The following is a 15,167-nucleotide window of genomic DNA, read 5'->3' on the forward strand; positions in this document are numbered from 1 at the left end:
GTTAATTGTCATAGCAAAACATACTGATAACGGAAATTGCCTTCTTTGAAACTGAAACGGTATCTTCTTGTCAGAAGGAATCATTGAAATCCTAGGAATATAAACTCTAGTACCAATATTCCCACCTGATATTACTTCAGCTTCAATAACTCGTTTACCAAGAAAGGTTATTTGAAGTCTAGTTCCATTACATAGACCACTTTGTTGATCAATGTTTTCGAAGAAGCATTACCGGAACACCAACTTTAAGAACCAACTTATGATTAGGTAACCCGGCTATTTTGAGAGCATTCAAATTATCAGCCGAATACAAATCTTGTTGGAAAGAATCAAGTACTTGCTCAGTTTGACAGATACTGTCAGAGCTCAAATACTCTTTTTCTTCACCCGGAAATAACGAAAGTAAACGATCATTAATTTCATGAACAACTTCATTTTTTGGTGCTAAAATTGCTCTCTCAGAAAAGAATCCAGATTTTTTGTAATTTTCTAAAATTGAAGGATACACAAAGTCGATTAAACTTTGTATTGGATCGTCCAAATCAGTGATTGCTAAGTCATCCGGTATCTCTATAACTGCTTCACCATCATTTTCCGAACCAACGTTTCCTTCACCAATATCAAGTAGCCATCTTGCAAATTTCTCAATAGACTCAACGTTAGATGTTTGAGCTCCAACTGTCAACCTCATGTTTTTTGTTAATTTTAACACCTTGCATTCTGACCATATATATGAAGAACTTAAAGATGCATTGACAATTTGTTGTCTAGTACCATTAGGAATGACCGGGAGGATTTGTCTAAAGTCACCACCAAAAACAATAACTTTACCGCCAAATGGTAGTTCAGACTGGTGACCCATAGAAGACGATAAAACGTCTTTCATTGTTCTATCTAGTGCCTCAAAAGCATGCTTGTGGACCATAGGGGCTTCGTCCCATATAATCAACTTTGCCTCTTTTAGTAGGTCAGCAACATCATCGTTTGGCTTAATGTGGCACATGGAGTCTTCTGTCAAGTTAATGGGGATTTTAAACCTAGAATGTGCCGTCCTTCCTTTAGATAGCAATAACGAAGCAATACCACTCGATGCAACATTCAACACAATCTGTCCTTTAGATCTAATTGCAGAAGCCAATGTCTTCCACAAAAAAGTCTTTCCAGTTCCACCATAACCATATACAAAAAACAACCCTCCATTTTGGCTATTGATTGCATGCATAATCTCATTAAAAACCTTCGACTGCTCTTCAGTTAGACATTCTTTCATACGAGAAAACTCAGTTTGCAACTGATTTGTGTCTTGGGATAATTCATCGTTGATTAGACGGTTGGTAATTTGACGTAAAGACTGATGATCAGGATAAGGCATTGTAGTAAACTTACTTAAAGATGAACCATTTGAAATTAAATAATTCTCAATTTCAAACAAAATCTGATTCTTCAGCTGATCTTCAGGAAGCGTTAAATCTAGGAAAAGCAAAAAAAAAAAAAAAATTGTAAAATTAGAAAAAATTATATATAATATTGTAAAACATATAGGTGACAAAATAAAATAACTCATTTACCAGGGATACGTGTCTCTTTCCGACGTCTGTACAAAATATCGTCTCCTAATAAATGCCACGTTTTATCCCAAACAAATTCAGGTCTTGTTATAGTATTTGTTAACAGCATTGTGGCAAATAATGCTCTTAAATACCGACAATGACCATCAAAACTTGCTTCTTTAATTGCTTCAACATATTCGTTGTCATCATCTAGAAGACCCATTGCATAACATGCGTCTTTAAAAGTGGGGAATAACTCTCCATTAACTGTTCGAATATCTTCAAATGATTTGGGACCCCTGACTTTGTTTAGTAGAATCCTTAAATAATAAGGTTCACCAGCAGCAATTGAAACGGAATGAATTCTACCAACAGTTTGATACCTTTTTCGTATTTGCCAGCGTCTATCTTTTACATTCCAAACATACTTCTGTGGGAACTCGACATAGGTCAATTTACATGCTTCGTCATCACGTTGATTTAATTCAAACCATTTCAAAAACATCGAAGAAGCAACAGATGGTTTGCTCAAGACATCTTCAATATCATCATCTGCACCATATACAACATTATGCTGACCAGGTAAATGAAAAGGAAGCCTCATTACAGCAGGATATCTATAATGCACTTCGTTGGAGAAAATTCTCCAAGAAGCTTCACAAGCAGATATGTATCTACAATCGTAGTACTCTTTTATTTCGTCTTTTGGTTTCTGAATGCTAGTCCCTTCAGCTTCGCAAAACACAACGGCGGTAGCCCGGTCAGGACCTTTGTTAATGTACTTGAAAAGGTACTTTATGGAGCCTGCTTGGTTACACCATTCAACGTTAATATGAGCTTGGTATCGTCTTAATAGACTTTTGTTATACGGTACAACACTTCGATTGTCAAGTTGAACACCTTTCTTTATAACAGTACGGCCACAATCTCTTCTTCGATAAACCGGAAAACCACTTGAGTCAATAATAGTTTGAGCAGAAAACTTTTTAGGAAATCGTTTAGAACATCTTTTGTCAACCATGCAAGGACAGCTCAAGTTAGCATTCCCACAAGGACCGTGGATCATATACTCAGACACAAGTGTGTATAACTGCGGATCCTCGGATTTGTCTGGAATTTCAGCTGAAATAAAAGGATCTATATGATCTACTGTGGGAAGTTTATGATCGACTTTCATGAATAAACAAATGTGTGCATGAGGTAGGCCACGTTTTTGAAATTCAACGGTATAAACAACTGCATAAGTTGAAAAGTTTATGTGTTAGCAATTAAACATATCTAATTTATGTGCAATTAAAAAGATATTCTAAATAAAATATATAACATAAAATACACACCTGCGTTTATTTCACCAAAAAAATTGTTATCCTTTAGATCTTTAATCATTGAATCCAACTTCATCTTGAACAATCGACATAGTATATCTGGTCTGTCTTCTGGTTTAATTGAAGTATCTTTAAGAAATCTTGAAATTTCAGGCCATTTAGGATTGCATGTAATGGTTATGAAAAAATCTGGGTATCCAAACCATTTACATAAAGCCATAGCATCAAGGTAGTTTTGTTGCATGAACCGAGCCCCTCCAGTAAAGGAAGAAGGCAGAATTACCTTTTGACCGGTGTTCGATAAATTTTCTTTACCTTTGTGCTTATACTTCTGTAAATTTTCAAATGTCTCGGATCGTAGATTCTTCTGCTTACCATGTATGAAATTTAACCTTTCACTTTCAACCATAGTGTAAGCGTCTACCAAAAACTGTTGGAACAGTCTTCTTCCGTTTAAAACCAAAGAATAACCACTAATGCGATCCTGTATTCGATATGCAAAGAATTCCCGCATTGTGCATTTTGGTCGTATTTTTTTCTTGGTTGTTACACCATCCCTATGAGGAATATCGATTCTATATCCATCATCACCAAACGGGAAAAAAATAGGATATTGGAGAGCCAGGTATGATGGGTGTAACTCACTAATACGTTTAAGCATACCAGATTGAGTTTCAACAACAATGTCACGACGATCAACAGAAGAATCTAAATCATCGACAATCAAAGCAGCTACTTCAGTCGAGGATGGCAGATTATAAGTTCTTCCATCTTTGTCTCTGTTGTAAATAAGTCGGAGCTTAAGGTTTGCTTCAGGATTTTGTTGAAAATGGTTTCGTACCATTCTGTAAGATTTAACCAACTCATTATGGGAATCAAAAAAATCTCTAAGGTATTCAATTATTTCGACGTCCAACTCCTGTTCATGTAAAGTTACATGTTGCCTGTTACGAAAATAAAAATAATAAATTAACTATATTTATATAAATGTAATAAAGGAAAAAAAACGCAACTTACAGGATTAACTTACCCCAATACACTTTGTCTGTTATATACCTCGTTCTCAGTATCGTATATGTACAGTTGAGAAAACTTAGCTTGCTTCCCATTAGGTGGTTTTAGACTACCTAAGCTATGAAAATTTTGACCACTAATTCGATATACGAATGGAGCATTTCCCTTGTTAATTTTCGAATCAACCTTTCCACCCATTGATGTAAAAGAGAACATACTATTATATCGTCGGATATTCTTTAAGAAGAACTTGCTTCTTTGATCTGACATGTGGAACAAATTTTGATAAGACGGATTTGCCTCCTTTAAATTTGGTAACTCAACTTTCCCATATCCACAACATAAACTATAAGATAACTTGCCCAATGTCAATCGACCTTTTCCACCTTCAGAAGTCCATAACTTTGCATGACAAATATCACATATTAGAACTTGATCACCATGATCGACGTAATCTGTATAAATTTAAAAATAGATTAGCAAAATTATTAAGTATTCTTAATTTACTGTGAGTATTACATAATAACAATAATATACCACTTGAAATTCCTTTATAAGGATCTGGAACAAAAATTTCAGCATTGCTAGGATCACCCGATTCCAAGCTTTGCATCACTATTGGGGATAAATCACGTGACTTGTGCTTCAGTTTGCGCTTTCCGGCTGACAACTTACTAAGTGATGTTCTGTTTGATGTTGAGGTGGAATTGGTATATGTCAATATATTTGAGTTAATCGAATATACGCCAGGGGTACATACGGAAACATCGTTGTTTTGCGAATTATCAGTACCTGGAGAACACATTAAAAAGGATATAAAAAATTATATCCTAATTAATAACTGGCTACATTGAACAACAAAATAATTAAAACTTAAACTATACAGTGTTAGTATTACGGTTACAAACTAATATAAATTATTAAAAAGTATCATGTACATAAGTATGTATCAAGTAAAACAGGCATACCATTCATAGTTCCATGTAACGGGATTGTCGTATTTATATTATATGTAACATTAGAGACTTGAGATACGTTTTCTTTCCCACGTATGCCGACATCCACGTTTGAAGTAGACGTTGTTTTCTTTCCCTTCTTTTTGTCAATTATTGCCTTTTCGGATACTTCGTCTCTCTACAGTATCAATAACTGAATAATCTCCAACAAATATATAAATAAATAAATTACTACTCATTTAAAAAAAGAAGTTAACATATAAAATGATTTTTCAATAACACACATAGAAATTCATACCAGTAGAAATGGCTGAAAGAGGAATTCTGTCAAAATCACCTATATCTATAATTGGATTATTAAAAATACCCATAGTTATGAGTGGTTTAAATATTTTATTTACACTTACTATAAGTATATGAAGATAGCGTAGCATCTACACTGCTCTGATAAGGGACTGTCATATCTATTTGATTTGTAACATTAGAGACGTGACATAAGTTTTCTTTATCACGTCCTGTCACACCAACATTTGAAGAAGAACTTTTATTCTTCGACCTCTTACTCTCAAGTATTCTTTTTCTGATTCTTCGCCTTTCACCGGTATCAATCACTTAAAATTGAACAAACCACATAAAGAAAAATATTAAACGTTTCATAATAAACAAAAATACTAACTTATATATTATATTTAAACACCAGTCTCTTACCATTTGAAATGTTTGACAGAGGAGTTCTATCCAAAACACCTATATGTATATATGATTATTAAAATTAAAATTAAAACTAAAAACGTAGTATATTATTTTTTAAAATTATAAAACTTTCATAGTAGACACTTACTGTTAACATCAAACGGTTTGGATTTACCAGATGATGATGTTGATGAACGAATATTATAGGTTCTCTTTGACATCTTGTATTAATAACAATATCTGCATCGGATTAACAAAGTAGTATACGTAAAATGGATAACAGTTATACCTTGAATCATTTGTGAAAATGGATATCATACAAAACATTACATATATCGATACATAGATAAAAAAACAATTACCTTGAATTTGTCATTGAAGTCTTGTGATAGATTGGTAATATAATTGAAATTTGATCACAAGAAATGTGTATTCTACACATATATAGGGTAAAAAACATAAGTCATTATGTAAACGGTGTGTCAATATGGAATGTAATTAAGTATATTGTTAGGCATACTAAACTTACCATAATATTTTATTCTTAAAAAAATGTAAAAAAAATAATTATTCATTTGAAAAAGTAAATATCGAATATACTAACAGTACGTTTCCAAAATATGGATACATATGTTTGGAAATTCTAAATATCATTACTACCTAAATTAGTATACAAGATATTTAAACCGAAATTGACAATTTGATTAGGTTGAGAATATTGATTTACCATTAATAAGATAACTACTTTGTGGACATTAAAGTATTTTTTTAAAATTTGTATAACAATTTTTTTAATTATTACTATTACTAATCTTTATTTAGTACTTTAATCTAATGTCTACTTATATGAATTGAAAAAAAAAACAGCAATTTACTTTTAATTTAATCGCCAATTTATTAGTTAATCAGTGTGGACATACTTAAAGAATGAATGTTAGTTGTGTGATAATATAATAACGTTTTCATTGATTAAATTGAATAGTAGTTAAATTTGGCAGTGATTGATCCTTAACTTTACAATCTGACTTTAGAAAAACATTAATATTATAAACTTCAATTTTAAACATGTGAATATGTATATAAAATTCAACTATCATTAAACATTTTCATTACTGAGAAGTATAAGAAAATGATAGAACAACATAATGAAAACACCATAAAAAAATTTCAATAATATTCCAATATTAAATAATAGTACGTCAACAAACACTCATAGTAATTATTGAAAAAAAGAAAAATGCATTAAATTTCATAAATAAAACTGATAGACATTGGACATGGTAATCTCAACCGATGGTCTTGCGCTTCGTTGAAACAGAGTGTTCAATCACATGAATGTCTTTCACATCGTTAACACATCGTTTGCCATTGACATTCTTCTGATCCTACAAAAAATAATATAAAAAAAATTATTAGTTATATGAAATATTCACGGAACTTCAATTTCATAAATGAATTCAAAACCTTTAGAGAAACAAATTTGTTCTTAATCTCAACAATAAGGTTTGCATCATCGCTTATATGGGTAATTCCATAAACCTCGTCATAATGAACCAAATTGTACTCCGTGACTTCTATCTTGAAAGCGAAAACTTTCCCAACAATTAACTTTATTTCTTCTGGAAGCCTCATACTATCGTCAGATTGAAAGTACTGTCAAATTTTGGTTTGATTAATAAAAAGTATAAAATGTTATGATAAACAAACTATGGTGTTTTATATCATATAATTTTAATACCAACCTTTTTGTTCTCTTCAATCAAAAGTTTTGGCGATTTATTAAAAAGCTGAACGGCCTGGTCGTGAAACAAAATCAGCTCAACATCATCCGACTGATCAGCAACTTCAAGATTAATTTTGAACTTCGGAACTGGTTCAACTGTATTCTCAGAACATTGATAATTGGAGCAGTAATAAACATCAAATTGCTGAAAATCATCAAAACAATCAGGTGCAAAAAGTTCCTCGACCTCCAAAGTGGCTTCGTGTGAACACTTAGGGCATGTCATATGATACCAACATTTGTTAACACTAATAACAGTACCAACAATAACAACACTTTTTGGCTGAAAATATGTAACACAAGATATCAGTTGTTAACTATAAAGAAAAAATATAGTTCTTTAAGAAGATACACGTATACCTTTGATATTTCCCATACGTCCCCAACATTAGTGATGGTTGTATCTTTAAGAAATAAATCATATGAGATATCTGTGTTCGCAGACATGATAACTGCGCAGATTTGAAGACATAATTGTAAATACAAAAATATAGCTAAAAATTATTAATAAGTGCTGTATCACATATCTTCAATAATGACATAATCGAAAAAACATGTTTAACTAAATACCTTGATGAAGAAATCTACAGGATAGCAAAGAAATTTAGAATGAGGATGAAGACAAATAAAAACCGTATTTATAGAAGAAGGTGATAACATTTTTGGTAAACAACTAAAATATAGAATACGATTTGTAAAATCTTGAAGTTTTTAAAAAATGGTTAATGAAGGAAAGGATTTGGAAATTAATAAAGAATATTTTTATACAACCAAACTTATACTTTCTAGCAGAGAATTTCGCTTGGTGAACAACTATGTTAATCCGAATTTAAAGTTTTAAAAACGATACCTACTAAATTAAAATCAAACTATTTTTATAATCATGCCATATGAAACATATAATTTTAATACTTACCTTAAATAATTCACTTGCAATACAACCTCCAAATTAAGATGTAATCTACAATAAATTACGATTTTTTTTGTAAAGTTGATAGACAAATAATTGCAATACAACGAATTTTATTTCAAAATAGAAATAGCTTATAATAGTTGACCATCATATAACATAATGTCAGTTTAATTACGTGCTTTAAAAAAATGTAATTGCAATAAAACATACCAATAAAGCGGTTATCAAGACTAACTTATTAAATTCTTTTAGGTTTGAATTCTAAAAATTTAACATAAGATTTCTGAACATGAGAAAAAATGGACATTGTATATTTTAAGATTTGTAATCAAATTTTAATTGCTTTAAAATGAGAGTAGAATGCTTTACAAAATGATTATTTATACGTAAATACCTAAGAAAAAATAACTGACATAAATTTTATACAGTAAGAGATATGACATTACAAAAAAAAAGTTAACGTTTACTGAAATATACAAAGAAAAAATAACGTTACAAACACAGAATTAACATCTGGTAGAATATACTTAGTATAAGAGCATTCACAATCAAATAAGTACATTATAATTGATAATGTTCTATTACGAAAATAAAAAACACATCTTTATAACACACTTAGTAATATAAATCAAAAAGGTCTGTAATACAAAATTTTAATTGGGTACAAGTATTATAAATATCAAAGTTAGTAAACAAAATAATATAAGAATACACGAAATTGATAAAACCAACACATACTAACTTCAAAATGTAATAACAACGTAATACGTAATTGATAAAACAAACACAAAATAACTTCAAAAAGTAATTGATAAAACCGACACACGTAATTGTCTCAGATTATTCAGAATAACATTAAAAAACCCCCATACTCTCATGTCCATAAACAAAACAAATTGTCTTAAGTTCAACACCATAAAAACATACATATAAAGACATCAACTACTTCTCGATTTTTGGAATCAACATGTTACCCCCTTCAGAATATGGGCATTCATCCTTCCCATCATTAACACGACGTTTTGTTGAAGAAGATCCAAGTGTATCATCAACATCATAAACATCGTGCAGATTACGTTTCACCTCACCAGAAGACGTTGTCTTTGCATCATTCTCCAAACCTTTGGACAACGGTGTTTGGTTATCACCAGTGAAAGAAACCTCATCCTGAAACATATAAAATTATTGGTAAGACTAAAATAATTCCAAACACTACGTGCATTTAAGTATAATTATAATTATTAAATAATTTAGCTGTAAACAATAAAAACCTTTGAAACTTCACAAGCAACAGATTGAATTCCAGAAGGTTGAGCCTCGGTTGATTCAGAGTTCTCATACTGTATCAATACAAAATAAATATGAATTGCAACTTTAAAGGTTTTTCAACATTTAACGAAAACCCAACTTCTAGTAATGACACGAGGTTTTATACCTCATGTATTTTAAATTTAGAGTAGAGACCAGCAAGAATATTCGGATCAGAGGTGAGCATTGAGATTCCGTAGTTCTCAACTTGGTGTATAATGTTAAACTCTAAAACATTGATGATAAAACCAAGTTTTTTCCCAACTAAAATGTCAAACAATTCCGGATAAGGTTTGGGAACGCCTCCAGAAGCCAACTCCTATCACGTACAAAAATCAATAAGGATTTTTGTAAATAATTACGCAAAATAAATACAATATTCATAAATATTATTAATAAAAACATAATTAGTAGGCTAAAGTACCTCATTATGCACTTCAACCAACTCTTTTGCAGTTTTTTTGAAAAGCTTAAAAGCCTCAAAATCAAATAGTGTAAGAGTCACGGTGCCGTATGAGTCTTGCACGCGAATAGGAATCTTGTATCTATTTTAGTTTAATCACAACAAAATATAAATTTTCAGGATTAGTAACCTAAAAATTAAAAACATTTAAAAAAATTTTGATCAAAAAGTTATATAAAAACATACCGAGGAAAGGACACAATATCAACTCCTTTGCATTTAGCGTTTGTACACATGACAATCCTTTTCTCATCACAACAACCAGAACCATCCTCATTTTCAACAGTCACATACGTTTCTTCGACACTGGATTTGCAGTGGTTGCATGCATTATAGTACCAGATTTTATCAGTGCATATCCCGATTACTGTACCAACTAAAATGACCTTCTTGGGCTAATGAATTAAAGAAAAAATACATGTAATTTAATCAAACTGTTATTTATTATGATAAATAAAAAAATCAATAAGGTGATATAACCTTTTGAATGGTACTGAGATAAGCTGACAAAACAAAACCAGTGTTGTTCAGAAACTCATCCTCAGCAGATGATATCATATATGAGCCAGCATTCTCACTTTCAGATGGTGTAGATGCAAACTTGTCAACAAAGCTATAACATTCAACAAATGAAAAGGTATTAGGTAGCTAAGCTTCTTGTTAAGGAAATTATAAAATTAAACAAACATCTAATACTAATGTTTGATAAATACTAAATTAAAATATTCTTTCTTACCACTTCTTGAATGATGTTATTTCATCAAGATCAGAATTGATGAACATTCTACTGATATCAAAGGAAGTTGACAAACCTTTCTTATCTACAAAAAAACAAATGAATAAATTATATAGGATGTTAATAAAGTTGATTGACAAAAACAATTTAAACAGTACAGTTTTCAATCAAAATGATGTTGATTAATACCTCTGTAAAGATTGACAACACCAAAGTGAATCAAAACAACGACATGCTTTTCTCTGTTTGGATTATTGAAGTAATCATGCATTTCTATGGCAAATGAATCCCACAAAGTAGCAATAACTTGATGACCCCTACATGTTAAATAATAAATCTATATGAAAGGCCTTTATAAAAAACAAAATATAACGGATGTTTTAGGGATGAAGTAAAATACTCACTCAATATCCTTAACTCTTATGTTCAATCTCTTGCCTTTGGAACCATCTTTTTTATCCGTGTCTTCCATATTAAAGCAGACTTCAACATACCCTATGAAATCTATATAGAAGGGAATAATGGTAAATTGGAAAAACAATCAAAACGAAACATACTTCAAACATAATTATAAATCTTGAGTTAAAATATTTACCAACGGTTGTACCAACATCAACTTTATTTTCAACAACATCTTTGAAATTCACAAAAGAGAAAGAATACTTGGGACCACACCAATCAACACTTTTTTCAATCTGACTGAACAGAGTAAATGTTAACTTCCGCTTATCATTGGTGTAGTTGATAGTTGCATTATTTGGAGCAATAGATGCCCTGCTAATGAGAAGAACTTCGTCGAGTTTAAAATGATGATCAAACCTTGGCAATATCTTATGAAGACAATTTGCCAAAATCATATCACCCTGAAAATAAATAAATAATTATAAAACTTTATGTCAAAACCTATTAAAAAACACATCAAACGTAACTAAATCACTAAATAATTTAACAATATAAAAAACAATATTCAGTAAAAACCTGTTCGTCCATGCATATCATGTCAACGCGATATGTCACATTGGGGCGTCCATGCATCATCTTCCGCCACAACGAAACTATCTTCAACCTCAATGTATAGTTATTCGACATGGCATTAACCTTAGACAACATGGTTATTTTTTTGGTTTCCATCGCGAACTAAGTTTATCAATTTTGGTAGAGAGAATAAAAGTGATAAAATGTGGTGATAATGAAAGTTTACAACAGTGTATTTATAATCGATACATACAGGTATACAGAAAGTTATTTTAAGAAAGTGTATTGACATGTAAAATAAAAATCAAATATCGAATATGTTAATATTGCCTTTGGAAATTATTGAAAACTATGTTTGGAAATTTTCAAAAACGATGACTCTTTAATTCATTAATTAACAACTCTAAAAAAAATTTTAGATTGGACGAAATCTTGAAAATGATATTTTGTAAAGGTTGACCATAGTTAGTTTCCGTAAATAACAAAACTACCTTGTAGACTTTTAACAATTTTCCAAAAAAACCTAACAACAACTATGGAATCAAACTTAAATTTAGAAGTGATTAAAGTTAATCTTTAATTTAATAGCCAACTTTCCGTTTACTCGATGTCGTGTTAGTTAAATAATGGATGTGTATTCAATAATAATATTTTTCACTGACTGGGATTTAATAATTAAAAAAAAATGGATACTAACTTGTGTAATGATACTTACATTTGGAATAGATTGATAATTAACTTTAAATTTGGAAGTTAGAAAACCATCATATTTTATAATTAATATTCGACAAATATTGAAATCTACATCTTTATCAAATTAAGAGTAACCAATTAAAAATTTTGTAATGCTAACTTAATCCAATTTTTAATAATTCAAAAAATGGTCGATTAAATTAGATGTATTTCTCTTATTTTTTTTGAAATTAGATGTATGCATGTCGTAATAATCATTTATCATTTATAGTTGTATAAACAAACATAAAAATAAACATTCAAAATATACACAACACTTACGCCCCATACAAAAATCTATTAGGAGAAAAGTCCATTAAGGTACATGTTCAAAAGATGGTTACCAAAACAAAGACCAAACCGTTTTTCTTGAGACAGTTTAACAAACATAGGTGCACTATCGCTTAGACATATCGGACATTTTTTAAGATGACGGTCTTCTTTGAAGTCAAATAAGTAAAATCAAGCATGTCACCATCATTTAAATTGTTTTCCGTCATAAATAAAGGCCAGTTTATGACTGAATAGCGTAATGCACTTCCGTTTTTTTCCGATTTGACTTCATAAACAGTAACCTGCCCCTGCAGGTTTTCAAACTTAAGTGTATGACGCTTCTTTGAAAACCCAGCACGGTTTGATACCCCGACAGGAAGACGCTGCATGTAACAACGTGTATCTAACATTTTACTCTTTAAACATCCAATAATAACATTAATTTATTTAAATGTAAAGATTATCTGAGAAAAAAAAATACCAGCCTGTATTCCCCTTTACGTGTAAAATTCAAAAACTCTGGATCTTCATGAATAGTGGGTTTTCTAGATTTGTTTCCATGCATACGCTTCTTAGTCTTGGAACTACCAGCAGACCTTATATTTTCCTTTACCTTTATGATTACCAAATTTGTTAACTTCTCAACGACACCATATTATAGTTAACAAATTAATATTATTTGTATAAATCTCATAACTTACATCATTTTTGAGAGATTGAGATCCTTCATCTATAATTCCTTTGGAAGTACAATCAAACTCATGTTGTTTGGCTTTAATTGTTTCTCCAACTCGCTCCTTCATGGCAATAGCATCTTGTTGCTGAATGCAAAGATCTTGTTAAAATGGGACATTTTACATTAACATCAAAAATGTACATGAGAACTGTTATTGCTAAATATGATATGAACATTATGTAAACACATAGTTTTATATAAATATACGATTACCTGGTCGACATTTCGTTCTTCATGTGAAAAAAAGAAACCATAATCTTTACGTAACGCCTAAAAAGGAAGATTTGGTAACTTAAATACTGTAATATATCAATTAACGAAAGACAAGTTTATAGATATTACTACTTTACCTCGTCTACTTTATGAACGTACTCATCACGAGATATTTCAAGAACATCATCATCGGAATTGTCCCCCATTATCAACACAACCAGAAATTGAACTGCCAAAAGTGTTAAGCGTAAGAGAGCATTAGAAATATTATTAAATATAAATACATATTCATCATACAAATTACTTTTAACAAAAATATTATTAAAAAAAACCAAATCTTATAGTTAACTTATGTCATACGAATTTATCTTTTGGATAGAATACCAAAAAAAAAATAAATTTCACAACTGTATAAAAAAAAAGACAAATACATACATCCATGTCTGTTTTTTGAACCTTATATATCAATATGACGACATGCATAAAAAAAAATAATTTGATAAAAAAATTATCAATATATTAAAAAATAAATCACAAAAAATTTCAAATAAATATCTCCTTGTATAAGATCCAAGACATAGATTAGTGCACATAGTAAGATAAACAAATCTTCCATAAACAACCATCAACTTTAAAAAGTAAAATCAACTTGGTGAAAACAAAAGAACAAAGTGTTTACATAATGCCGATAGTTTCAAGATTAATCAAAACTAAAATATCAAAACGAATAATATTTCTATCAAAACCAGATCCGTCATTAAGAAATAAGATACAGCAACAACAAACTGATACGGAAGAAAAATTATAAAAAAAATCTTCATGAACAAATGCAACCAAAATAACACTACGTATCAATAGTTAAGAACTTACCGATTACGAATTTCTTGAAGATTGGAAGTAGCGGTTGTAGAACAAAGGGTTTCTTGGGTGTAGTGTTGGATAAAACTGATGATATAAAACCAGATGAACTTTATCTCATGTTTAGATGGGTCGGATCTTTGAATAACCGGTAGGATTAATATTTAAAAAAAAAAGAAAATTGTAAAAGTACTTTGACAAGATATTGTAGAGGTAATCATTAATTTACCTTACCAATGTTAGATATTATGCAACTACCAAGTAATATATATTAATTTAATTCGAATTCGAATCTATATATATATGTATACTAAATCAGATACAAAATAATAAGTGTTAGCCGAAAGAATTATGTTCTATGAGTAATAATTTAAAATCTTTCTAAAACATATGTTTATTGTTAACGATAATTGTGGTGTTAGAAATTAATATCTATATTTAGAAACATCAAATATATATAGATAATATCTATACAACTTTTGTATTTTTTTTTTTTGGATTGATTTAATTTCAATTAGGGTATTTGGTAATAAAGAAGGCATGTTACCACAATGAATGATAAAATATGTAATTTAATACAGCAATTTTTTTAAAAAAATAAACATGACACATAATAGACTTAATTATTTTATTATTAAA

General features: G+C 30.1%; 2 protein-coding genes across 2 annotated transcripts; both read right to left on the reverse strand.

Annotated features, from left to right (window-relative positions):
• Positions 1–208: 208 nt before the first annotated feature.
• Positions 209–5,759, reverse strand: LOC110923806. The gene is made up of 10 exons (XM_022167863.1): positions 5,687–5,759; positions 5,554–5,592; positions 5,253–5,456; positions 5,144–5,169; positions 4,858–5,023; positions 4,427–4,681; positions 3,906–4,344; positions 2,888–3,819; positions 1,569–2,786; positions 209–1,470 (listed from the first exon to the last, which is right to left on the reverse strand). Exons 1-10 carry the CDS (start codon positions 5,757–5,759, stop codon positions 209–211), a joined length of 4,614 nt encoding a protein of 1,537 aa, XP_022023555.1.
• Positions 5,760–9,103: 3,344 nt separating this feature from the next.
• Positions 9,104–11,908, reverse strand: LOC118489120. Its single transcript, XM_035986740.1, has 11 exons — positions 11,720–11,908; positions 11,337–11,604; positions 11,146–11,245; positions 10,931–11,058; positions 10,742–10,826; positions 10,486–10,618; positions 10,192–10,400; positions 9,967–10,087; positions 9,670–9,861; positions 9,506–9,574; positions 9,104–9,401 (listed from the first exon to the last, which is right to left on the reverse strand). Exons 1-11 carry the CDS (start codon positions 11,870–11,872, stop codon positions 9,177–9,179), a joined length of 1,683 nt encoding a protein of 560 aa, XP_035842633.1. The 5' UTR covers positions 11,873–11,908; the 3' UTR covers positions 9,104–9,176.
• Positions 11,909–15,167: the final 3,259 nt, after the last annotated feature.

The sequence above is a fragment of the Helianthus annuus genome, chromosome 17 (genome assembly GCF_002127325.2).
Source record: "Helianthus annuus cultivar XRQ/B chromosome 17, HanXRQr2.0-SUNRISE, whole genome shotgun sequence".
NCBI lineage: Eukaryota > Viridiplantae > Streptophyta > Magnoliopsida > Asterales > Asteraceae > Helianthus > Helianthus annuus.